The sequence below is a fragment of the Ascaphus truei genome, chromosome 10, assembly GCF_040206685.1.
Source record: "Ascaphus truei isolate aAscTru1 chromosome 10, aAscTru1.hap1, whole genome shotgun sequence".
Taxonomy (NCBI): domain Eukaryota; kingdom Metazoa; phylum Chordata; class Amphibia; order Anura; family Ascaphidae; genus Ascaphus; species Ascaphus truei.
Window position 1 is genome coordinate 24,282,914 of NC_134492.1, and position 26,034 is coordinate 24,308,947.

Below are 26,034 nucleotides of genomic sequence, written 5' to 3' on the forward strand. Positions count from 1 at the left end.
TTGGTGCACATGAAGATGGCGGCGTCCATGTGTATGGGAGTGGGGTTGCTGCTCAGCAAGATGAGGGCTCCGTTTCTGAGCTTCCGCAGATACAAATTCAAGAAGAAGTGGGTGAGGGAACAAGATCGGATCATAGTAACAGGGAAAATAACATTCAGTGCCAGGTCAAGGGGGGGAGACCGTGACACATTCAGTGCTAAGTCGGGGGAGGAAAGTAACGCATCCAGTGCCAGGTCAGGAGGGGGGAGTAACACATTCAATACAAGGTCAGGAGGGGGGAATGAACACATTCAGTGCCAGGTTAATGAGGGGGAGGGGCAGTGAACCATTCAGTGCCAGGTCAGGGCGGGTATTGTAACACATTCAGTGCCAGGTCAGGGTGGGTATAGTAACACATTCAGTGCTAGGTCAGGGTGGGTATAGTAACACATTCAGTGACAAGTCAGAAAGGAGAGAGGAACACATTCAGTGCCAGGTAAGGTGGAGGGGAGGCAGTGACATAGTGTGAATTCGGGGGGGGGGGGGAGAGAGAGAGGAAAGATCCAGTGCCAGTTGAGGGGGAGTGTTAACATATTCAGTGGTGGGGGGTGGAAGACATTCAGTGCCAGGTCAGGAGGAGGGTGACAAACTAAGTGTCAATTCAGGGGAGGGGAAACGGTGACCCTTTCAGTGTGAAGTCGGGGTGGGGGTACAATGTTGGGAATACAAGCCTAAAATCTCTTGCCGTTTGCTGAATTCTTTCTTGTGCTTTGTTTCCCTCCCCCCCTAAAAGGCTGCCACTCTTCCAAAAATCCCATGTTCAAGGCTAGCTCTGCAGTACTTCGACATGAATTACAGTGTACAGTTTGGGGAACTCTGGCCTTCAATCCGCATCAGCCTCCTCTCAGAACAGAAGTACGGTGCTCTTGTCAATAACTTTTCCCAGAAGGAGACGATCATGCAAAATCTGAGTGTTTTAAATGCCAAAGACTTTGTCCCTGAATCTCAAAGTGCCTTGGCTGAGTCCCAGCAACATATAGCTATGGACACCGCAGAAGTCAAGGAGCCAGATGGATTCTCCCGGGATCTGGTTCCCCAGGAGCATTATATGCAGCATGACGTGGCACAAAAGCAAACAGCACATCTACTGTCATCACTGTACAATTCAAAACTCACATGTTGCACCTTCTCCAGGGGCGATATCAGCCGTTTCCCCTCAGCAAGGTGCAGTATTTCCCTTTAATGACTGACCCAATGAGCACCCTAGCGCTGAAGTCCCAGCACATAGAAAACATTTTTTAAATATAATACACTGAGGTTATACCATACTAAATCCAAATAATTACATATTTCTTTTAAACATTTCATATTTCTCCTTTTGTTGGCCCTATCTGGAATTGATTTTTTTGGGTAGGATTTTTTATTAACTTTAAGATTTACTATGTTTTATTCACATTGCCATATTTAGTGTTGTACTGTTCTCAAACTTGTCATTCAGAGGTGAGAAAGCAAACCAGGATACCTAATAAAACCTCTTAATGTCAGGTTCTCATAAGGTCTCACATGCTGCCCTTGTGTTGAATAAAAACACTTCTATTGTCAAAATCCTACTCCCTTGCTTGTAGACACTGCGTGTTTAAACTATTTTGTTTTCCTTCTCTTGGACATGATCAATTAAACAACTGCAAAATTACTTTCACTCCCAATAATTTGACTGCAATAACTTTTAAGATACAAGATGAACTCCTAGCAGAATAGTGATGGCGATTATGAACCTTTGTAACCCATTCTACTAATCTCATAGTCCTCACACATGGTAATGTCCTCAAAATAACCTGTGTGTGTGTGGCCTTTTTTTGCAGGCCAGATTGCTTTGGACATCTGGAGTACTATCTGATGGATGCTGCTTCACTCTTACCTGTTTTGGCTCTTGATGTCCAGTTTGATCATCATGTTCTTGACCTGTGCTCAGCCCCAGGGGGAAAGACGCTGGCAGTTTTGCTGACTGAGAACTGTCGTACGTGACCAATTATAATGCATGGTTTGATAGAGGATAGAAATGATGTGCAAATACAATGATACACAAGGAATGTCCCTGCTGAAGGAAATTATTTTATTTTAATAAATCTAGTAAGGGAGCAAGAGGTGTGGGGTGGATTCATGTCGTAGCTGTGTGCAGCCCATTGGCTCGCAGCATGTTGTTATAATACCATGCTGTTTTGTGGTGCACCTGAAAGATCATTGGAAATAGAAGTTTAGATTCTCTGAAGACTTGGGTGCCTATAGTTATCTTGTAGGCTCAGTCTTATATGCTACCTTTGCTGAAGCAGGGATATCCTGAAAACCTGAGCTGTTGGTGGCCCTTGAGGACTGGAGTTACCCACCCCTGCTCTAGCACTGAAGGGCTTATGTTGCAACGTCTGGCTGCTTCTGTAACCTGGGATCCAGGTCTTGCTTGATGCCTTTTCCTGCTCTGTTTCTTGCAGGACACCTGACTGCCAATGACCTGTCTATCTCCCGCTGCAAACGTCTCAGCAGAGTCCTGCAGTCCTACATCCCCAGAGACCTGCGCACGGAGACCCAGGTCTGCATCACCTCGTGGGACGGAAGGAAGTGGGGAGAGCTGGAGGGCACAACCTTCGATCGGGTCAGTTCCTATAACCTCAGGATCACAGACCGTATAATCCCTGCAAAGCCTGTGAGAGGAATGGAATTTCATATGATCTGTCATGACATTGCTAGGTGCAATGCAGGAGTTGGGTTACCATCACAGAATTAAACCTTATTCTAAAGAGAAATCGTACAGTATAGTAAGAGTACTTTGATTGGATGTTGTCCCTCCTAAAGTGTCCTTTAATAATGGCCAGAGCATGACTGGCTCTAAAATGGCACAATGTATCACATTTGAGCTGTCTGTTTACCAAGAGCATTTGCCTCAGGTTTTGTGTTGTGTTGTGGCCCTATGAAGTGGTTAGTCTCTAGTTTAGATTTCTGTAGGACCTATGTCCGTGATATTATGAACGGCCCGTGCATTACTAGCTATTCTTACTGTTTGTGTTTCTGGTGTTGGTTATGCAGGTTCTGGTGGATGTCCCATGTACCACAGACCGGCATTCCCTTCTAGAAGAGGAGAACAACATCTTCCACCGGCTGAGGACCAAGGAACGCCAGATGCTGCCCTTGCTGCAGACTGAGCTACTGGTGTAAGTAAATGGGGCAGGAGTGTGATGAAAGGACAGAGAAGATGCAATTAAGCAGATAAAACATCTGATAAAGAAATGTGCAAAGATTTTGCCTGATTCCACAAACCATGCGAAATGATTCTTTTATTTTTTTTCCCCTGCAAAATTAGTTATAGGGCGGTTAGAATTTGCCAAGCATTTCAATTACTGATATTCCCCTCCAGAGCCTGACATGTGGGTTTTGCGGAGGAGGAAATAATGGTGAATCACTTGTGAATTGTGACTGAGCTGTGATTCACTGTCCAAACAGCGAATTGATGGTGGCAATGTGTGATTTCTGAGACACGTTTACCCCGCAAAGTTCTACAGACTGCTTCGTTACGAAACTATTTTAGTAAAAAAATTAAATAATAATACAAAAAGGTGTGTACATGTATTTTGGAAAGTTTGACAGATCTCGAGCCCTGACTTGCATGCAGAAGAGTGCAGGTTTAAGTCGTACTTTGCCAGGTATCAAGCTCTTGGGAAGTGCATTTAAACTCTCATTAAACAAATTGCTTGGTGCTTTCAGTTTAAGAAAAATCTTGTTCACTGTTTCTTAGATTGGAATTGTTTGTTTGTGGGTTACACATCATCTGCAACCTGAAGTTTATATTATTTAATGCAGGAAGAAGCGGAGAAACATTTACCAAAGCACAGAAATATGGCACATTTATAACAAGTGCGTGTTTTAAAGCGTTAACTCTCTCTATTACTTCAATGTGTCGCTGGACGCTCTGGAAGCAAACATGTTAGGGTATTTTACAGTTTCCTCCCAGATCTTCCTCATAAGAGCTTAGTCATGCAGAATGGTGTGTGTGAAATTGTGTTCTGTGATTCTCAAAACTTCTTGGGCTGCCCCAACACAAATGATGACTATTGATCGTTTCCTTTTCCTCCCAGTGCCGGACTGTTGGCTGTGAAGCCGGGGGGAGTGGTGGTGTATTCCACGTGCTCTCTGTCACAGCTGCAGAATGAGTATGTGGTGGAACAGGCGGTGGAGCTTGCGGCCTCTGAACATGGAATCCATGTGGAGATCCTAGACCTGAGCTGCTTCCGGGAACTTTTCAAGGGCACCTTCAACTTCTCCCAGGACTGTCGGGTGGGGGAGCTGGTGCTTCCCCACCTTACTGCAAACTTTGGGCCCATGTTCTTCTGCAAACTGCACCGGAGGATGTAGTCGGGCATCTGTGGAATTGTAACCGGGGTGTTAAAACTTGGCATAGCACACAAAGGGCCACTCAGTTGTATGAGCCAGAAGGTTCACTAATGTTTATGGCTGGTTAGTAAATCTGGGCCTTAGTTGTGTTCCAGCTTTTCTAACATATTTGCAGTTTCAGGTTTCCAAGTTTCACCCTAATAAGCAATGCATATGGTATGGAGGTTTATCCTGCGCCGTACCCCGCTTTCGTTGGCTTATATGAAAGTGAGGATAGCCGCAAAAACCAAACCAACAAACATTTATATTTATTAATGGTAAAAATATGTGGGGATACAGTATGTGAAAAACAGACATAGTATGGGATCAGGATAAAAAACATAAAGCAAAAGCAATTTGTAAAAAAATATATATATATTTTATGGAACCTTCTGTTTGTCTCTTTTCTGTTCTAACAATGCTAGTTTTGTCTGATAGGCAGGCTTAAGGCACGGAAAGGCTTGACGGTGCAGGAATCCGAATACTGACCCCATTACACACACACGCACAGGACCAGCGTGCTAAGGGTTAACATGTGCTTGATCTTTGTTGAATCGGCAACCCCACCCACTGGAATGTTAATGAGCCATGGGGACACAAAGGAAAGATCTTTTTGTTCATTCCAGCGTACATCTGCGTTGCCCCAAATGCGCACAGCCTTTGGCGCAGCCAAAGGGCGTGAGCCGTTTGCTGCCGTTCGCTGATGTTAAAGCTGCTCTATTTCTATCAGAAACTCACAAGCCCTTTATCCCCTGTACCCAATTTTCCTACTTTATCTGTCCATGAAATGTCTGTGAAGTGACTGTATAACCCTGTTCTTTTATTGTAACCATGTATTTTTTTATAACTCTGCCCAGGACATACTTGAAAACGAGAGGTATCTCTCAATGTATTACTTCCTGGTAAAACATTTTTATAGATAAATAAAATTATGCTCCTCACCATTATCTCTCTATACCCCCAATTTCAATCAGGTGGTAGCACCCCAGCAAATGTCTTTCTAAGCATTTTTGTACCACACACTTTGAGGGAAAAGACAGAATTTCTGACATTCTCGTGGCGTACACAATCCGCTTTTGAGAAGCTGTTTATCCGGGTTTCTTCTGCTTGTGATGCACCTTTGTTGCATCTTGGTCAGGGACATTTCTATACCCCATACATCATGTTCCCATAACAGGCCTGAGAATCACTTTGCTGCATGTTGTAGGGATATATAGGCCCAGCTGCACAGAAGGGTGCTACGCTTTGTGGATTTGTTTGAATTGAGTATAGGTGTGCTGAAAACTTAGCACCGTTTAGTGAATCTGGACCATAATGCATTTTGCTACAGGGATACAAATGTTCAATTAGGTGCAGGGAAATGGTGCAAAGACATGCAAGGTTCTAGGAAGTGCAGCAGAAACATTGGGGGTTATTCATTCAATTGTTATAGTGCCCCAATCTGCACTATTGCTGTTTAATGAATACCCACATTGTGCCAAAAAGTGCAGTATACGTGGAGCAGTAGGAGCGAGGACAAAATGTGCATTGACGGGAATTTGCACACTCTAAAAAAGATCTAATGAGGTTACGTTAAACCGTTTAGAATTGTGATAAAACAGCTGCATATCATGCAGGCCTATACATTGTATTTCCTGTGTAATGCCAACAAACTATTTTCCAATAAACCATGAAGAGCAGTCACACTGGGAATGATTTACTTGCTTAATATACACCCTACATGAAAATACACATGTTTGTTGCTAGAGCAGCTAAGACTTTTACAATTATAACACTAGTGTTTTTTGGTCATGTTGGGTGTCTTGACTCTCATGGATTATGGTAATCCACTTGTCCTGCAAAGTATGGGATATTAAGACACATGCTAATCACAGATTAGCCATGTATGAATTAGTGGCTGTGCTATATTTTGGGGACAATTATCGCCCTCTTGTCCTCTCCCACGTATGTGCACAGACCTATTATTTTTCCCATGCCGTTCTTCAAAAGGTGGGTTTTCTATGCTCTAGTCTTGCTCAGGGCTGTCCGATTCTATTAATCAGCAGAGTGATTATTTATATATCCCTATAGCCCTAGTCCTGCCACTGCTGGGGTATTGCTGCCATTATATTGGCACTTCTGGGTTATTAAATCCCTTATACTGGCACTGCTGGGGTATTACAGACCCTTATACTACCACTGCAGGGGTAATAAATACCTTATACTGGGCACTGCAGGGGTATTAAATACCTTATACTGGGCACTGCAGGGGTATTAAATACCTTATACTGGGCACTGCAGGGGTATTAAATACCTTATACTGGGCACTGCAGGGGTATTACAGCCCTAGTCCTGGCACTGCTGGAGTATTACAGCCCTAGTCCTGGCACTGCTGGGTAATTACAGCCCTAGTCCTGGCACTGCAGGGGTATTACAGCCCTAGTCCTGGCACTGCAGGGGTATTACAGCCCGTCCTGGCACTGCTGGGTAATTACAGCCCTAGTCCTGGCACTGCAGGGGTATTACAGCCCTAGTCCTGGCACTGCAGGGGTATTACAGCCCTAGTCCTGGCACTGCAGGGGTAATTACAGCCCTAGTCCTGGCACTGCAGGGGTATTACAGCCCTTGTCCTGGCACTGCTGGGGTATTACAGCCCTAGTCCTGGCACTGCGGGGGTATTACAGCCCTTGTCCTGGCACTGCTGGGGTATTACAGCCCTAGTCCTGGCACTGCTGGGTAATTACAGCCCTAGTCCTGGCACTGCAGGGGTATTACAGCCCTAGTCCTGGCACTGCAGGGGTATTACAGCCCTAGTCCTGGCATTGCAGGGGTATTACAGCCCTAGTCCTGGCACTGCAGGGGTATTACAGCCCTAGTCCTGGCACTGCAGGGGTAATTACAGCCCTAGTCCTGGCACTGCATGGGTATTACAGCCCTAGTCCTGGCACTGCAGGGGTATTACAGCCATTGTCCTGGCACTGCAGGGGTATTACAGCCCTAGTCCTGGCACTTCAGTGGTATTACAGCCCTAGTCATGGCACTGCAGGGGTATTACAGCCCTAGTCCTGGCACTGCAGGGGTATTACAGCCCTAGTCCTGGCACTGCAGGGGTATTACAGCCCTAGTCCTGGCACTGCAGGGGTATTACAGCCCTAGTCCTGGCACTGCAGGGGTAATTACAGCCCTAGTCCTGGCACTGGATGGGTATTACAGCCCTAGTCCTGGCACTGCAGGGGTATTACAGCCATTGTCCTGGCACTGCAGGGGTATTACAGCCCTTGTCCTGGCACTGCAGGGGTATTACAGCCCTAGTCCTGGCACTGCAGGGGTATTATAGCCCTAGTCCAGGCACTGCAGGGGTATTACAGCCCTTGTCCTGGCACTGCTGGGGTATTACAGCCCTAGTCCTGGCACTGCGGGGGTATTACAGCCCTTGTCCTGGCACTGCGGGGGTATTACAGCCCTCGTCCTGGCACTGCTGGGGTATTACAGCCCTCGTCCTGGCACTGCTGGGGTATTACAGCCCTCGTCCTGGCACAGCAGGGGTATTACAGCCCTTGTCCTGGCACTGCTGGGGTATTACAGCCCTAGTCCTGGCACTGCGGGGGTATTGTGGTACTGCACGGATTACTGGGATGGAATGGGAGGGACTACAGGGTTGTACTCAGCGCCTGTCACTGTGTGTCACTGTAACCCTCTCCCTGTGTGTCATTGGCCCGGTCCCCGTCCCCCTGTCCCTGTGTGTCACTGGCCCGGTCCCCGCACCATGGCCCAGGAGCCTCCTGACCCCCGCGCCCTGTGCGCCCTGCTCGGCTGCTCAGCCGTCTCCCTCCTCCTGCTTGAGTGGTGGATGCGGGGGAGGCGGACCCGGCGGAGGATGGAGGAGGCTCGGGAGCGGAGGGACAGCGCCTTGAGCCGGATGGAGGAGGATGTGATCCGCTTATCCGCCGAGGTGCGTTGGGTAGGCGGCAGGGCCCGCAGGAGTTGGGTTACCATCAGCAGTATCAGGTTCAGAGAGTGCCCTTATAATGTTAAGAGAGGGTGACCCTATTAAAGTCAACAGAGATGTGAGAGGTCAGTCACATTGATATCTGGCACAGGGCTACTTCCCCATTCCAATAAAGAGATCAATGGAAGTGAGCAGCAGGAGGTAGGTTACCACCAGGACAATGCAGTTGAACTCTGGAAGGGTTAATGCTGTGAGGATCCCGAATGTTAAGGGGGCAATCCCTCCTAGGACCAAAGTGAACTAACCCCAGTGACATGTTTTAAGGGGTCTCATCTGGGTCATTTATACTTTGGCCCGGGTAAGGCGGAAACATTTGGGAGCGGCATGCGCGGGCAGAAACGTGACGTCACGCGGCGTCGCATTGCCATGGCAACAGGGGCAGCGCTGGAGGATTGGGTCGGCACCAGGTAAACTCCTAAGAACGGCATTTTTTTTTAAAAATCCGCCACTCGGTGTTAGGCTGCGTCCCCCGTGCCGCGGACTGCGCTCATGCTTGAGAGTGGTGACGTCACCAACTCTACAAGCATGAGCGTTCTTGTGTCTGCGAACGTATTCTGTCAGCGCGGGCATGGCCAAAACACTGACTGGCGCTGATTGGCTGAGGAGGTCATGTGACCCCTCAACGCGCCTCAAAGTCAATTTAATTTGTCTCGGCAAGCGCTCAGCACCCGTGAGCGTACGGACAAAGTGCGGTCAGCGGCAGCGTGGACGCAGCCTTATAGAGCGATCCCAAGTCTGTTGGGTTTACTGATGGATGCAAAAGGTTGACATGACTTTGTATTGAGATGTGATTTCAGTAATATGTGAGAGGGTGACCCACACTGTGTATATGGGGAAAAGAAAGTAATGTCCGTGAGAGGATGGTTTGTAAGAGGGTGTCCCCAGCGGCGGATTTGAAAGTCTGTCACCCCTAGGCACTTAGCTGTTCAGCCGCCTCCTTGCTGCTGCACCCCCCTCCTCCTTCTGGTCGACGTCACGAACGTGACCGCGCAGCGTCGCCATGGTACCACGATGGCACGGCATATTTTGACGCTGCGTTGCCGTGGTCACGAGCCGCCGTGCAACGTCACGTTGGTGACGATGACGCCGCGGTTCAGACAGAGAAGAAGGGCGGCAGCAAGGAGGTGGACGCAACAGCTAAGCGCCATCAGGCCCGATAATATGCCAGAGAGCGGGGCAAATGTATATGGGAGCGGACATTTTTGCTGCACTAGGCCCGGGCCTAATGGGAAATCCGCCACTCGGGTCCCCAACTGACATCTGACAAATCCCAAAATTTCCACTAAACTGCACTTTTTTGTTCAAAAGTCACTGAATAGCACAACAGTTCTACGCAGACCTGGCAGTGCGATCTCTGTTATCCCAGTGCAATAAGACACACGGCCATACGCATGTAGAAATGTATGTAGCGCCAACCATGTTTGCAGCAAAGGAGACCCTGCCCTAAAGAGCTTACAATCTAAGTAATATATTGTCACCGCTTCAAAGTCCATACAGTCCCTTTGCATGTTAAAAAGTCACAAATTGTTAAGAAGATACAGAATATGTGTGTGTGTGTTTATATATATATATATATATATATATATATATATATATATAAATATATACATATATATATATGCACTAAGAAGTGCAGTGAGATCACAATACAGAGGTGATTTGTAGGTTATCTGTATGCAGGTGTTTGGGGTTTCTGTAAGCACTGTATGTATACACACTGCTCAGTTTGATGTTAGGAGAGATAGCCCAGCTCTGTGTGACCCCTTACACATTACCTTGTGTATGTGTACAAAGTACAGAATTTTACAGACACCCTCCTTAAAATGTAACCATTTATGTGCTGGTGACTTTGCAAGTTGTAATCTCAGAGGGTTTATAGTAGTTATAAATAAGACAGTCTTCCTGCTCGGGGCTCCGGGTTTGCAGTTTGTGAACCAGTGTTTGGTGTCTGGCTAATAATTGATTCACAAGCGCCCTTACAGTGTGTGTGTGCATTGTATGCCAGCGTCGCTCAGATATACATGAGCATGTGACAATCACACACATTTAGAAATTTCAGACGTGCTGCAGAAATCAACAAGGTTGGTGCAAACTACACCCACTTTACTCCTGGCCCTAAATAAATAATCCCACTGTTGTTCTGCAGTGTTGCTACCAGGGTAAAAAGAAACATCAGATCAAAGCTTAACCATCAGAATAAATCAATCTCAGGTTCACAGACTTCAGACGCGTATTATCTGCTGGTAACTAAAGAGACAATCCATGCAATATCCTACATGTGTGTTTTTTTCTTTTAAATAAATCAGTTCTGTAGTATTAGATAATACTGTATTTATTTTTTATTCAACTCTTAAGGCTGCCTCGGCGTGCGCTGTGCGTATAAGCACCGCCCCTCAATGGGGCTGGGCCCAGTACGCACCTTCCCGCTGAAGGTGCAGCTGCGCCGTACTGCAAGGTTTTTTTAAACTCAATGAAATTGAGTTTAGAACTTGCGATGGAGGTGTGGCCACGCCCCCGCCGGCGGTTCACCCAATGAGGGCGAACCAGCCGCGTGAGGTCATGGCCACGCCCCCGCAAAAACCCCACCACGCCCCCTCCCGTCGCAATCTCCCTCTCTCCCTGGAAGATCGCGGTTAGCGCTGTGCACGCGCCACCCCCCCCTGCTGGGCGCCCGTGCCACAGTGCTGACTGGGACCGCAGCCTAAAGCAGCAATCCAAGCTGCCGTTTATTCTTAGTTTATATCTTTCCCCCCCCCCCTGTTAATATGTGCATTAATACAATCCACACCATTATCCAAGTTGCCGCTCGATCCGTTCTCGTGGGATCGATCGGCGAAGATTCAGCTCGGGGGTTCAAATTGCACTAGTTTGTGTTTTTTTCTTCTTGTTTCCCCATATTCTTGGAGAACACTAACCCGTGAAGACCTTGGTGCAATAAGTATTTCATTTTAATATAAATATTTTTCACGTAATATTACTGTAGTTGTCGCTATTAGAGTTTTATTTATGATAACTTTTTTGCGCTTCCGTTTGGTTGTGAGCTGCTGAGTTAAACTGACTGAAGGATTGATTGAAACTGAAAGGCGGCCATTTAGTGAACCCTGGGAAGCAGGATCTTTGCTGGTCGATCACGGGAGAATTAATGGATCAGCAGCTTAGGTAATACGTTTTCAATAAAGTTAATCAAAGGCTGCGTATATTAAAACAAACTTTTTTTTTGTTTAAGTGCGGCCTGGAACACCAGAGTGCCCGTTTGATTTAAAAAATATAAAATACACACTCGTGTATGTTTTATTGTTATTGTCTTTTTCACCCACGTAGTACTGAGGAATTACTTGGTACCTTATAAGTAAATGATGATAATGATGAGGCTGCAGTAAGAAGGATTTGATGTGTAAAACGGGGGCAAAAAGCAACAGATTTATTAATTGGAAAGAAATCTCCATGAACATGATGTCTTTTTTCCTGGACACGTAGGATGCTGCGTGTTTCCTCCTGTATTTTACCATTTTGGGAATAAAAGGACCCCGGGAATTATCAGGCGCTGAATAACGTGGTATATTTAATCCCCCAGAATGCACCTGCGGACCCTGCACACATCCTGTCACTATCTCTAGCGGAGCTGTCTGGGAAACTGAGGGCCGGGACACTGTCCCCTGAGACGGTTCTGCACACCTACATGGGGAAGGTAAGTGGAGAAGACTTAGAGCCATATTCACTAAGGTGCTACACTGTAGCACACCTTTACTCCAATTCAAATGAATGGGGGTTAGGATGTGATAAAGCTTAGCACACTTTAGTGAACATGGGCCTTAATAGGCTACACGGCATCTGTCTAAACCAGGGGTGGTCAACTCCAGTCGTCACGGGCCACCAGCAGGTCAGGTTTTAAGGATATCCCTGCTTCAGCACAGGTGGCTCAATCAGTGGCTCAGTCGAAGGTGATTGAGCTACCTGTGTTGAAGCAGGGATATCCTGAAATGTGAATCAAAGAGAACCAAGTCCCTAGCACATTAATACAACAATAGTGCCAGGAGGACTGGTATGGTAGTTTTATTGCGCTGGGGACTTGGTTCTCTTTGTTTCACATCTGAGGTAACAAGTTTTGGGAAGACTTGATTTTCTTTCCCCTGAGGCTGCCATTCCTGGTGGAGGATTGAATTTACACTCTGCCAATTAGGATTAAGTCATGTTTGTAGTATCACTGCCCTTTCACTTTTTTCTACTTGAATCATGACACCGTTGTCTGCATAGATATTGTGTTGTAGCTATAGCACAGACAATTTATCAGTAGTATTTAATTGACTTATTGCTTTTTCACACGTACAATAGGTACTAATACCTGACTGGTGTATTATTTTAGCTGGAACCCTTTCTGTATGCTTTATTAGTAGTTTTGTATAGAGGGATATCCTGAAAACCTGACCTGTTGATGGCCCTCAAGGACTGGAGTTGCCCAGCCCTGCCCAAGAAACATTTTTCAGACCCTCCCCAGGTGTCCCGGTATAGGACACTTGGTGACGGCGGTTTTGCTGCGACCAAATGACCACCGGTGCTTAGCCGGCACTCACCCCACGGCAGGGACATCAGTCCGCCGGCCGCTTCGCGGCCAAGGTAAGCCCCTAACCTCACCCCGTACCGTGAAACCCCCTAATCTTATCCCCTAATACCAACACTATCTTAAAAACCTTAACCCCTTACCCTAATTCCCTACCCAAAAACATAACCCCTTACCCTAAAACCCCTCCCCTAACCCCTAAATTAAGTTCCCCTGGCGGCTGAGTGTCCAGTGGCGGAGGGTCCGTCAGCAGCCGATAGACGATGGCCGCGATTAAATGTCCCACAGGGCATCACCCACTGCGTAGAGCTGCTCTCACTGCTGTCACTTGTCTGTCCTAAGGCCTTGGAAGTGACCCGTGAGCTGAACTGTGTGACAGATTACCTGCCGGAGTGCAATGCGCAGCTCCGGGAGCTCAGGAAGCAGAAACCCAAGGGCCTACTCTATGGCGTCCCCATCAGCCTGAAGGACAACTTCAACTACAGGGTATGTGGTGGGGAGGTCCGGTTTAACCACTTCACTGCCAGAGACGCCTGCAGCACACCGTGACGTCGGTGGGGAAGAATATCAGTATATGAAAAGCGTTAAGGCTCCCAGGTAGAATATTACCCCTTCACTGCCAGGGGGATATGCAACACATTGCTACGTCTGTTTGGCAGCAGAGGTTACATTTTGCCCACCTAAAGTCTGCCCCCTCGTGTGCAGAGCACAAAGGATTATGGGTACAACTTTAAATTATTGTAACAATTACAACTTGAAGTCTGTTAATAGAAACTGAGGGAACTGCTTTAAATGAGCAATGTGGGATCAACGGGTAGGGTAGCTGGTTCCTTGTTATCACCTGGGGGAGTCACTGCGTCAGCTCATCACTTCCTTTTAAGATCAGTACACTTCACCCTATCATCAGAGGACCTCACCCCCACAAAGATACAAGACCCAATAATAGCCAATGAATTAACGAGCACACCTGGATGTGCCAATTAAATATTCAGCGAATATCCGATGCTGAATCCCAAGAGATTTGCAGGGAGGATATAGTTGAGAAACACTGGATCGTGCTGTAGGATCCTTCTGTGCATTTCCCTATTACGTTACTTAAGAGTAATATTTGTTTGCCCCCTCGATGGGCAGAGGGTGCCATTGTAACAAGCTGCTTCATTCATTACGACAACTAAGAGAATTTAACGAATGCTCCCGGAACCTGTATTATCTACCGGGCGAGGGTGTTGGAAGGAATAACGGGCATCAGGCTGGGCAGTGGGATTTCATTGGGAGTCCACTACCCCAAAAAAAGATGTAAAAAACGACTGCTTTGGCATAGTTATGGGCGATCTTTTGTTAAACACCCATTTGTTTTTTTGCTTTTAACCCGCTGGGCACCGTCACCATAACTCACAAGGACAGGCAGCAGGAAGACGCAGCAATTCTCGGTGCTTTCACATTTTATTTATTCCACATTCAGGTTATTCCACTTGCCTCTGACTCTTTGTATGAGTCCTGTTTCACCTGACGCTTTAACTGACCCGCAGCCTCTTTACCATTCATGGGACCACGGTCTGATGTGGCCGGGTCACCTGGTCTGGACCAGTGTGGCCACCTGATAACTTTCATACATACAAGTCACTGGTTTCCAGTTCTATTATACATACATGTACCTCTTTCTTTTGGGCATTACATTTATTTTTCTCTTCTGCAGCACTCCAGACAAATCTGATTTTATTTAATCATCTTTTCCCACATGAAGTCATTATCTATTTATCTATGTGTATTAATAAAATGTGTTTATTTTGGTTTTTTTTAGGAGATAAGAAAAAGTCGTGTTCAGAATTCAGCTTGGTTAAGGGCACTTCTTATGTTCTTCTAAATAATGTTACCCCTTTTCTCTGTTTTCAGGGACACGACTCCACGTTGGGTTTACTTAAGCACCTAAACCATCCGGCCTCAGAGGACAGCGTTATGGTGCAGGTTCTAAAACGACAAGGAGCCGTCCCGTTTGTAAAAACCAACGTCCCGCAGTCCCTGCTGAAGTAACCGTCCCTTTTTGTGGGTTCCAGTTAAGGGCGGGCAGCTTCACGGGTTCCGAATCCCAACGGAGCAAATGTGGTGTTTGTTCGGATGTACGAACCGAACTCCGGAACACGGTGTCGGATCTGAGCAAAGTCTCAGCCAAACCCAGACAAAGGCTAAGCCTCTGATATGTGTTTTTTTTATTATTATTAAACTGGATCAACTTTTGGGTTCATAGATTTATGCAGGCAAGGTCACACTTTCAATTTAAAAAGAAAAAACTTTTATTTCTTATTTTGAGTTTTTTTTACAATACCAAAAACAATCAAGTTTTGGCAAAACCATAATCAAAACCCAACATTTTTTTGAAACCACAACACCTGGGAAATGACCTACCCTTACTTTCATTAACCTCTTTGCTGCCAGATGGAGCCTGCGACACATTACAGCACAATGCAGAGCTGGCCCCTCTGGCAGTGAAAGGGTGGCATGTAAAATGCTGAGACTGTGGACTGGGCTCAAACTCGGACCGATCTGGGAAAGCTTTGGAGATAAGTAATAATGTAACCCTTCACTACCAGAGGGACCAATGCACAGCAGGCTCCCTCTGCAACAGTGAATGGGTTCAAATGCAACTCACACCACTCATCTGAGGGGGAAGACAGCAAAGGCAAATCCCCAAATATCTAATTTCTGTTCAGAGAACATAATAATAAACAAAGTGTTATTTGCCGTCATGTTATGAATGCAGAATGTGTTTCTGTCAGAGAATAAGCGGTCTCATTCATCACAGTGGGATAACTTAGCAATCAGGTTTATGACACAGCATTGCATGTGCAGCTTATTCTGGGCTTGGATGGAAACAATGGATGCCTTGATGAGTTAAGAGTCCCTTAAAGGTGCAATCCCATGTTGCCGGACAGAAAACCACCTTTTATAAAGAATGGAATTGTTGAGTTGGCTTCCCTGCATTGCCTCTAACCGTGCTAATAGCAATGATTTGTCTGCTTTCAAAATTAAAGCCAAGTTGAATTTCTTAGGATATTCTGAATGGGGATTTTTTTTCCTTCCCCCTTTATCCCACCCTGTCCTTATTAGAGAACCATTAAAGTTGTGGGGAGGGGGGACACTGGCTGTACAGGCGCTTGCTGATCACACTGTGACACATCCCACAAAAGGCCTCGTCCAGGCTAGAAGCGAGCGCGCTCTCGGTCAATCGCCGTAACGTCAGGTGCATGAGAAGCAGGAGCGATTCGTGTCCTGTTCAAAAATTGTAGTTGCGCGCGCATGGGGGAGTGTGGCTGTGACGTCATGGAGCTGGTTCACCCTCCTTGGATCATATGTATTTGTCTCTCCAAGCAGCTGAGTGGTCGCGGGTACGCTGGACAGTCTCATTGCGATCATGTGTTTCATCGCATGTCTTCACCCTGGACGAGGCCTAAGGCCCCGGTCACGGCGCTGTAATGCGCGCCCGCGCTTTTGGCTGCGCGTTCCGGCGATTCACCGGTCTGCAGCTCACTGCAGGAGCAGAGACCGGGGGGGGCGTGGCGGAGGAGTGACGGGGGCGCGGCCATGACGTCACCCCGCAGGTTCGCCCTCATTGGCTGAACCGCCGGGGGGCGTGCCTAGCCGCTCGACGCGAGTTCCTGCTCTCAATTCTATTGAGAGCAGGAGTAGCTCTCGCGCGAGCGCTGCGGCCCCCCCTCGCAGCGGGCCCGGCGCCATTGCGTGGAGGGCTCTCGTGAGCACAGCGGACGCTGTAGCAGGCAGCGGGGGCAAGGCCTAAGGGAGCAGATGGAGGACATCAAACCCCTCCCAAGTCTCAGCTCACAGTGTTTACATAATAACCTCAAAAAAAATATTTAAAAATACTTATAGGTATGCGATATGGGTAAAAAAGGCACCAGTGACCCAGATGGCACCCCATAAACATGTCACTGCCATTAGTACACTGATCCCAGCGGGACTGATCTCTTGTAGTAAGCAGCTAACTCCTCTCCTGTCTGCTCACAGCTATGACTGCAGTAACCTGATCTTCGGACAGACTCTGAACCCCCTGAACCATAAGAAGACCCCGGGGGGATCTTCCGGAGGGGAAGGAGCCCTCGTGGCAGCATCAGGCTCCATCCTGGGTTTTGGCTCAGACATTGGGGGAAGTATCCGCTTCCCGTGTGCTTTCTGTGGGATCTGCGGCCTCAAATCGAGCGGGAACAGACTCAGGTGCGTCCCGTGCGGAGTAACACGACATTGTATTTACAAACCACTACTTTTTTTTTCTTTTCGACAGGCGCTCAGTACCACTACTTTATTTACTAAACTGGCGTGCTGCTTCTTTTGTTTCCATGAATATTTTTGATTTGCAAACTTACCAATTTGAGTTTTTTTTGCAGAATTACATGTTTAAATGAAAAGAGCTTAGCGTTCTAAAGTGAATTAAATATGATTGTGTGTGTGTGTGTGTGTGTGTGTGTGTGTGTGTGTGTGTGTGTGTGTGTGTGTGTGTGTGTGTGTGTGTGTGTGTGTGTGTGTGTGTGTGTGTGTGTGTGTGTGTGTATATATTTGATTATAGTGGCACTCCACAGTCACTGGTGTACTGCCCGGGTGCTTTACCTGCAATTTTTTGGGGGTATAATAGAAAGTAATAGCCGGCACACCAGGACCAATGCAAAAATGCAAAACGTTAATTACTGAGGTCAGCGTTTCGCAGGTCACAGAGACAGCCTATACGTTCACCTTAGTAATAAACTTTATGAATAAGTCCTGGTGTGATTAAAGAATATCACTGCTGCACACATTGAAAATAAGAACAATAAATAAAAATAGCCAAATCTTGAGTGACAATCTCACAGAATGAACAAACATTTTGAAATACATAAAGCAAAATGTATACAGTATATGTATTTGGGACTGCTCTAACTCTCTGATTAATATAATGTTTCATTACTCGGGCATCTGTAATGCCGAATTGTGTGCGCAGATAACAAATAACCAGTTATATTGCAGTGACCGTATTCAAAAGACATATAGTACATGCAAATATCCCCAAAATGTTTATTCGTTGCCTGTGAATATAGAGGTGTTTGACATATTCCTGGGCAATGCGTCACCCCATAAACCAGTATTAGATATGTATATCTTCGTATAGCGCCATTCATGTACAGGGCCTCAGACAGCTTTCCCCAGGCCTAGGACGAGTTTCCACTGCCCCACCCTACTGTCAGCGGGCTTGCGAGATACCCTCTCACCCTCTCTATCCCCTCCCTCTCACCCTCTCTCACTCCCCTCTCCCATTTCTCTCCCTCTCCACCTCTCTCTGTCTCCCTCTCCCACGGCACCCCCTCTCTTCCTCACGCCCCCAGGTCTCCCTCATGCCCCTGCCTCTTTCCTCTCCCTCACCCCGCCGCCTCTCTCTTTCTAACTCATGCCCTCGCCTCTCTCTCTCCCACATCTCTCTCCCTCACGCCCCTGCCTCTCTCTCTCCCTCATGCCCCCGCCTCTGTGTCCCTCATGCCCCCGCCTCTCTATCCCCCTCACCTCCCATCTCTCTCTCTTTCTCCCTCATGCCCTCGTCTCCCTCTCCCCCCGCCTATTTCTCTCCCTCTCTCGCCCGCCTCTTTCTCTCCACCTCACACCCCACCTCTCTCCCCCGCCCCTCTCCCTCACGCCCCCACCTCTTTCTCTCTCTCCCTCATCCCCCGCCTCTCTCGCTCTCCCTCACACCCCACCTCTCTCCCCCGCCTCTCTCCCTCACGCCTCTGCCTCTCTAACCTCTCTCTCCCACTCCCCCAATACACATAATAGCCCCCATCACCCCAGTAACTGCCCCCCACCCCCCACCTTACATACACACACACTTCTCCTTAGGGGGAGACCTTCGGTGCTGCGCTGAACAGTTGACTTCCAGCTTATGCGGGGACGGGCCTACACATGAGGCCGGTCCCGCTCCAGGTGATGGGGGAGAGAGGCGGAGCCCGCTGCAGCGCAGGAGATCTGGGACTCTGCAGCCGGGCCCAACTTCCAGTGCCAGGCCCCCCACAACCATGTACATAGCGCTTCACAGCAGTAATACACAGGACATTGGATGTTGCAAAGACTCTTTGATAAAGCACCCTGCGTGTGAAACGCGTTAGAGTGGCTAAATCAGTATTTCTGTCCATGTTTTTATAAAATAAACCCTTTTTTGATTAAGCATATCCCACGCCTTTTTTCTTGCGAGACGCTGTGCACCGGTTTCCTTTCCCCCTGGGGATGTAACATCCAATATGCTGACTACAACTGGGGGCACGCTACACAGAAGAATACAAACAGGAGTGCCATTCATTTCCATTCAGTGCGGTGAAGTCAGGTTGACTACAGGATAGAACCGGAAGGTTTACCTTGTCGATCACATGTGGAGCTGAGTCGTGGCGTTCACGGAGTCCAAGAGGGTACAGTGCAGCGTGGGATATATACCTTATTCTGCTGGGAATCGACATCATTGTGCTGTGAGTGACAGGCCAGTCGACGGGAGCATCTTGCAGAGCCACGCAGAGCGCACTGATCGGTGAACTTGCCAGATTGAATTGGACACGACCAGACTTCCACCTGCACATTCTACTAAGCCGTGAGTAATGTGACTCTCATTGAGAGCCAAACAACGGTATTCATTAAGTGGGACTGATTCTTCAACTCATCAAGAGACTTGTGAGCTTTTTCTAACTCTGTTGAGCACCGGATTTAGAAGCAAGGGGCTTCAGAATTTTGTGTAATACACAGGACATTAGCACATAATGGGAATAAGTGCTTCAGACATAAAAGTAACATTATGCAAAGGAGTCCCTGCCCCGAAGAGCTTACAATCTAATTGTGTATATATATGCATATATGCTATAGACTTTTGAATACCGGCACAGCAATATAACCTTCATTTGTTATCTGCTCACACATTTTTCTGCATTACAGATGCCTGAGTAATTAAGCAATATATTCTTCAGAGGGGATTTATTGTTGAAAAAATCACTGAGATTTAGAGCAGTCCTATATACATACAGTATATTCATTTGGCTTATGTTTTTCAACATTTCAACATTCAACATTATATGCTGCAAAGATAAGGAGCGCAGAGACTTCCTATGGTGTAGTCCGTTTCATGAAGATAAAATAATGTACAAGGTGTGTAAACAGCATACACACTTCAGATAATGATTATCTGGGGTGTCTGCTGTTTAGCTGGTCCAACACACATTTGTAGGCATATTACATGAGGGTTTGAAACACTATTTATACCTGAGAGGGATCGTACACCATTTCACCACTGACGAAGCAGGCGAATGATCTGAGAAACGCGTGTTGGGTTTCTTGGCCAACCGGAGCATCCATGGTCCCCAGTGATGTCACCGGGACACTACCAGGCAGATCTGAGGCTGAGTTTCATGGAGAGGGGAGCTGAGGACAGATGTGGAGCTGAGGACAGATGGGGCGCTGACTGCAATCGGGACGCAGGACTGAGGAGACAGGTTTTTGCTAAATGTATGTACACTTACAAGACGCATGTTTGTCAGTGTCTAGTTTGGAGACTCATTGTACATTATTTTATCTTCATAAAACGCACTTCATCATAGAAGGTCTCCTTTTGCGCTTCTTATCTTTGCAGACACACACACACACACATTTGAAGATGGAAAGGTCTCCTAAAGCAAACACATAACCGCACATAGGCCCATAATTACTAAGCGGTGCTATTCCACGAGACGCCTTCAGCTGCCCAAAGACACCTTATCGACCATTGATAAGAATGGGCTGTAAGGAGTTTATCACTGGAAGGTGTTTATGGAAAAACACTGCTTAGTAAATGTGGCCCGTAATCTTTGAAAATCTCATCCCTTTTTTTTCATTAGCGAAGTGCAATATTTCATTTCACCCCTAGATGGAGACGGCGCCGCTGCAAAAACCTGCTTTCTAATGGTTCACGTGTTTTATATTTGTGATAAACGCTCAGGCATCTTACTCCCTTTCTCACATGTAAAATATTAATTTCACCGATACCAATTTTAGGAAATATACAACACGTACTGCCTTATCTAGGGCCTAAACATGGGATTATACCTACATGAGCTGAAGTCATACAGTGATAACAAGGTTGCAGTGATCTAGGCACAGTTATTAGGTATCTGTCTGCAAATTCACGGTGGTGGCCATATTTAAAAGCTCCTGTAGACTTGCACACTGCAGGAGGATCTGATTGTGACTGATTGGGATGAACAAGTACATTTCTAAAAGAGTACTATTTTTACTACTGCCTGAGGATGTGTTAAGCCGGGGGTCTCAAACTCCGTCCTCAAGGGCCACCAACATGACGGCTTTTATGGATATCCCTGCTTCAGCACAGGTGGCTCAATCAGTGGCTCATTCTTCGACTATTGGTGGCCCTTGCGGACGGAGTTTGAGACCCCTGTGTTAAACTAGAAAACGTTATGGACAGATGCACCTGACTCTATTTATCTTGCAGCAAGCTGGGGGTGTTGTCCAGCGCACCTGGACAGAGGTCAGGTAAGACTGCATGTTCTGTACACACGGTGACACCCCATAGAGCAACACGTGGATGCCGTGGGAAATAAAGTAAAGGAGATCAGCGAGCCGGCCTTTAGCACTGTTGGTTCATTTAGGGTTGCCAGGTGGCTTCTCCCAAAATACAAAAAGATACGTTGGACATAACGATGAAAGGTGCGGTGCGTTCTCACCTCTCTCCGCTCCATGCTGTTTCCTCATCTCCTTGGCCCCACCCCCAGGCTCCTGACACCTTCTTCTGATTGGCTGCTGCTGGGTAATGCAGCCAATCTGGATGCAGGAAGCTGCCCAGCACCCTAGCAATAGCCCTGCTCTCGGAAATCCCGGTGGCCGCCTAAGCCGGTCAGGTCACTATGCCCAGAGAGGTAATACCGGTATAGACATACATGTCCACTGTTAACTCTATTTTTATTACTGGACAGTGTCCAAATACAGGACAGTCCTGTTCAATACTGGACACCTGGCAACCCTTGGTTCATTGCATGTAATCTCACATATTCGGCCAGTTGAATTTCTTAGATGCCTCTTAATGGGAAAGTGTTTGTCAATCACGTGTTTTCTTTCCCTTTATCCCACCCTGTCCTTATCAGATAACCAGTAAAGATAAGGGGAGGTGGAGGGACTTTGGCTGTACAAACCCTTGCAAATCACACTAAAGCCAGAGAACATCAAACCCCTCCCAAGTCTTACTTTAAAAAATCAATTTAAAATACTTCCATTTGGATAAAAACATTATCAATTACCCACTTGAGACCCCTTAAACATGTCACTGGAATTCGTTCATTTTGGTCCTAGGAGGGATTTCCCCTTTACATACTTTTTGTTGTGAAGGCAATTAAATGAAATTAGTAATTTTGCACCTTTTGGCTCTCCTAGAGGTAGTTATTTGGGTTACAATTAGGTAATCTGCCTCATTAACCCCTTGGTGCTGTAATACATGACCCTGTAATGCACAGATCTGTGTATTAAAGCCGGGGATCTTCGATTCCAGTGTCGGCAATGATTGGACCAATAGCCAGGGATGTGGACAGCCTGGCGCTGTGTATGAGAGCTCTGCTGTGTGACGACATGTTCCAGCTGGACCCCACTGTCCCACCACTACCCTTCAATGAGAAGGTAACGCCTGCTGTGTCACCTCTCCCTAATTACACAACATTCTAGGGCAGGGCGGCCAACTCCAGTCCTCAAGGGCCACCAACAGGTCAGATGTTCAAGATAGCCCTGCTTCAGCACAGGTGGCTCAATCAGTGGCTCAGTCGTTGAGTGAGTCACCTGTGCTGAAGCAGGGATATCCTTAAAGCCTGACCTGTTGGTGGCCCTTGAGGACTGGAGTTGGCCATTCCTGCTGTAGGTGCTATATATATATCAAGGCAATTTGGGGGCCAAGAAGATGTGTTTTGAGGTATTTTTTCGTTTTTCTTACATTTGGTGCAGATTATTAGAATGAAAATCAAGACTATATACACGTTAAGGTCTCCATGTAAATAAAAAGCAATAAGCCCGTACAAAAACAGCAACAAAATAAATAAATGAAACATTATCCAAGTGACATTCCCCCTGTGCCGCTGTGCAATACTATAGAAATTTAAAGGGACGCGTCAGGAGAGAGATAAATAACCAGTTAAGTTAGCATAGATAAATATATTGAAATTCATTTAAATTGGACCAAAATAATCTTACAATAGAAAAAAAAAATCATCAACCATGCATCAATACAAACAGTGTATAGAAAAGGATATACTGTACAAACAATTGAAAGATATACCAGGCTGACGCCTAGGCAAAAAGAGACGTTTCGGGCAAAAAAGGCGGCCCTTTATCTGTTACCTAGTTGTCGGTCTGAGCCTGGTATATCTTTTAATGTTGTGCCTCTATTTTTTGTTTATCTTTTCTATGCAGATTATTAGAAGCCAGAAAGTTTTAACAGTTTACACGTGGCACAAACGGAGCACAGACACTGATAAGTTGACACATAGGAGGGGGGGTACAAGATGAAAGTGACGCTATTTACGGCCAGATTGCTCCAATATTGCATTGATACACTGCCCCCTGTGACGCGCACACAAACATTCACAATAGGTACTCTTTGGCAAACTTGGGGAAAGGCTGGATGAGCTGCAATTTCTGACCTGCTAGAACCCGGTTTTGAAAATGCTCCCAACCCAAATGCACAGGAATTAATTAGTATATATTAAATGGTTTACAAAGTAAATCTGTGTATGTATATTATTTACCAAAATGGGAGAAGGAGGGGCTTAGTGAGTAAAGTCACTGACTCTGCAAACAACGACGCTGAGTTTGAAGCAGCAGAACATGGTTAAATTCCCAGTGTCAGCTCCTTGTGACCTTGAGCAAGTCACTTTATCCCCCTGTGCCTCAGGCACCAAAAACAGAGTGTGTAAGCTCATCAGGGCAGTGACTGTGGCTGTAACATTCCTATGTGCTGCATACAGACACCATACTGTCATTGTAAAGTGCTTTGAGTCCCATTGGGAGAAAAGCACTATATGAAATAAAGTTATTATTATTAAAAATAGAATTCAGTGTAAATCTAAGCAAACGATGACCCGGAGTATTTTTTTTATCCCTGTAGCTGTGGAGGGGAAAGCAACATATTGTTATTATTTTACTTCTGTATGTGTTTAATCATCAGGAAGTAAAATGATTACTTCAGCCCATGTGACACTCAGCTGGAGGACCTGGAAAAGTACTCGGGGGTTTCTCTGGTGTTACAGCATTACACAGAGACGTGGAGCGCAGAGAGATTTAGTGGTACTGTCTTGCGCTCAAACACCGTAGCACTAGAGCAGGGGTGGCTAACACCAGTCCTCAAAGGCCACCAACAGGCCAGGTTTTCAGGCTATCCCTGCTTCAGTACCGGAGGCTCAATCTGTGACTCAGTTAAACCACCTGTGCTGAAGCAGGGGTATCCTTAAAATCTGGCCTTGAGGACTGGCGTTGGCCACCGCTGCACTGGTATTTACGGCACTGCTTTCACAGCAATCCATGTAGCTTTAATAGACCTCCCAACAGTCAGCAGTTTCGCAGTTCAAATCAATCATCCATTATCATAATAACTTGTATGTATATCTTTATTTATGTAGCGCCATCCATGTACATAGCGAATTACAGCAGTAAGACACGAGACATAATAGGAATAAGCGCTTCGTACCTAAATGTAGACATTAGGAAAAAGAGTCCCTGCCCCGAAGAGCTTGCAGTCTAAGTGGTAAGTAGGGAGATCTTACAGAGACAGTAGGAGGGTGTTCTGGTAAGGGCGTCTGCAAAGGGGTCAAGGTCCATGCATGAGATACATTGTATCAGCCACAGAGTTACCCATGGGCTTCATTAAAGAGGTGTGTTATAAGGTAACCTTAAAGGTGGGGAGAGGGTGCTAGTCAAACTCTTCTTGTCACAAACGTGTGCAAACCAGAGCACCAGACACAATAATCCCATGGCTTTCAGGTGGGTGTTTCCTAAATCCTGTGCTGTTTTTACCACCGTTTTGTCCGATGAATAATGTACATATTCTGCTGTAGCAGCACAGTGGTTAACCATGAGGCCTGTCCTCTCCACGCAGGTATATTCCAGCTCCAAACCTCTCTGCATCGGATATTACGAATCAGACGGTTTTACGATGCCGACGCCTTCCATGAGACGCGCCGTGCTGGAAACCAAGGAGCTCCTGGAGGAGGCAGGGCACAGGGTGTGTTGTCTGCAACCTCACACATCAGCTCTGCTTATACATGAAGGATAAAGCAGGGGTGCTCAACCCCAGTCCTTAAGACGCCCCAATAAGTCAGGTTTTCAGGATATCCCTGCTTCAGCAGAGGTGGCTCAATGGGTCTTTCAGCTCTGGGGACCCCCTGCTTCTGGAAATAGTGTAGGAGGTGCCAGTAGCCGCTCCGGCTTGCTAGCAGGGTTCATGTAATGGCCGCTTTTTAAAGCTCCTGTGCCCTGCGGCCCAAGGCCCAATAGGAAGCCGTGACGTCACCCGGTGCAGCTTCCTATTGGCCCACGTGATGCGGGAGCTTTAAACTGCAGAGAGATACCGGCACCCCCTTTGGAGGTCTGTATCTTGGGAAGCGGGGTCGCCAGAGCTGACATTAATGGGGTTCAGCTCCAGAGACCCCCTGCTTCAATCCTATGTAAAATAATTCAAATACATTTTAAAAGAACGTCCCACTTGGTTTGCCTTTTTAGTGTCCCTGGGGGCTTGTTTATATTTTGTTATGTATTGCTGGTAAATTAGAATCCTAATATTCAGTGGTGTTAAGTAGGGAAAATGTGTCGAAACCCCTAGGCAAAGAAAAATACATTAATATTTAAACTACTATAAATAATTCAGTTTCAAATGAAGATATTTGGTAAAACAGTATTGCCCCCTCTTTCCCAGTCAGCATTGAGACCCATCCCTACTCGGTTCATAATCACTATAGCAGTTTCTTATTGATCCCTAAAGTTCCTCTGCAACTATAGCCCTGATAATAAGCTGTGTTATAGTACTGAGACAGCAACACTATTGACCCTGTGTTAC

General features: G+C 46.6%; 2 protein-coding genes and 1 long non-coding RNA gene across 6 annotated transcripts in view; 2 read left to right on the plus strand and 1 right to left on the minus strand.

Moving 5' to 3' along the window:
- On the plus strand, positions 1–6,081 carry NSUN4 (NOP2/Sun RNA methyltransferase 4). 3 transcript variants are annotated; one of them, XM_075616239.1, is made up of 6 exons: positions 1–111; positions 773–1,203; positions 1,842–1,996; positions 2,466–2,626; positions 3,058–3,182; positions 4,104–6,080. In XM_075616239.1, the coding sequence occupies exons 1-6, from the start codon at positions 10–12 to the stop codon at positions 4,378–4,380; spliced, it is 1,251 nt and encodes a 416-aa protein (XP_075472354.1). In that variant the 5' UTR covers positions 1–9; the 3' UTR covers positions 4,381–6,080. The 3 variants fall into 3 exon arrangements, with proteins under 3 accessions (XP_075472354.1, XP_075472356.1, XP_075472355.1); XM_075616241.1 differs by having other exon boundaries at positions 5–107; positions 4,104–6,081; XM_075616240.1 differs by lacking the exon at positions 1–111 and adding an exon at positions 365–475 and having other exon boundaries at positions 4,104–6,081.
- The window catches only part of LOC142503668 (uncharacterized), a 27,924-nt gene continuing 4,210 nt past the window's right edge, over positions 2,321–26,034 (minus strand). The window contains exon 3 of the long non-coding RNA XR_012804067.1: positions 2,321–4,388. This is a non-coding gene — a long non-coding RNA (uncharacterized LOC142503668). The remainder of the gene's footprint in view (positions 4,389–26,034) is intronic.
- The window catches only part of LOC142503665 (fatty-acid amide hydrolase 1-like), a 37,667-nt gene continuing 19,664 nt past the window's right edge, over positions 8,032–26,034 (plus strand). The window contains exons 1-8 of one of the 2 annotated variants that reach the window (XM_075616237.1): positions 8,032–8,329; positions 11,961–12,074; positions 13,287–13,430; positions 14,838–14,971; positions 16,965–17,171; positions 21,439–21,479; positions 22,489–22,613; positions 25,078–25,203. In XM_075616237.1, coding sequence (XP_075472352.1) covers positions 8,144–8,329; positions 11,961–12,074; positions 13,287–13,430; positions 14,838–14,971; positions 16,965–17,171; positions 21,439–21,479; positions 22,489–22,613; positions 25,078–25,203 — 1,077 coding nt within the window. In that variant the 5' untranslated portion in view covers positions 8,032–8,143. Of the gene's footprint in view, positions 8,330–8,384; positions 8,794–11,960; positions 12,075–13,286; positions 13,431–14,837; positions 14,972–16,964; positions 17,172–21,438; positions 21,480–22,488; positions 22,614–25,077; positions 25,204–26,034 lie in introns of those variants that run through there. The other variant, XM_075616238.1, reaches the window with a different exon arrangement.

What these genes read in the sequence shown, in the direction of transcription:
- NSUN4 (XM_075616239.1), top strand. Translation starts at nt 10, where the DNA reads ATGAAGATGGCGGCGTCCATGTGTATGGGAGTGGGGTTGCTGCTCAGC. An exon ending in TTTGCTGACTGAGAACTGTC is followed by an intron (nt 1,997 to 2,465) that starts GTACGTGACCAA and finishes TGTTTCTTGCAG; the next exon opens with GACACCTGACTGCCAATGAC. An exon ending in CTGCAGACTGAGCTACTGGT is followed by an intron (nt 3,183 to 4,103) that starts GTAAGTAAATGG and finishes TTTTCCTCCCAG; the next exon opens with TGCCGGACTGTTGGCTGTGA.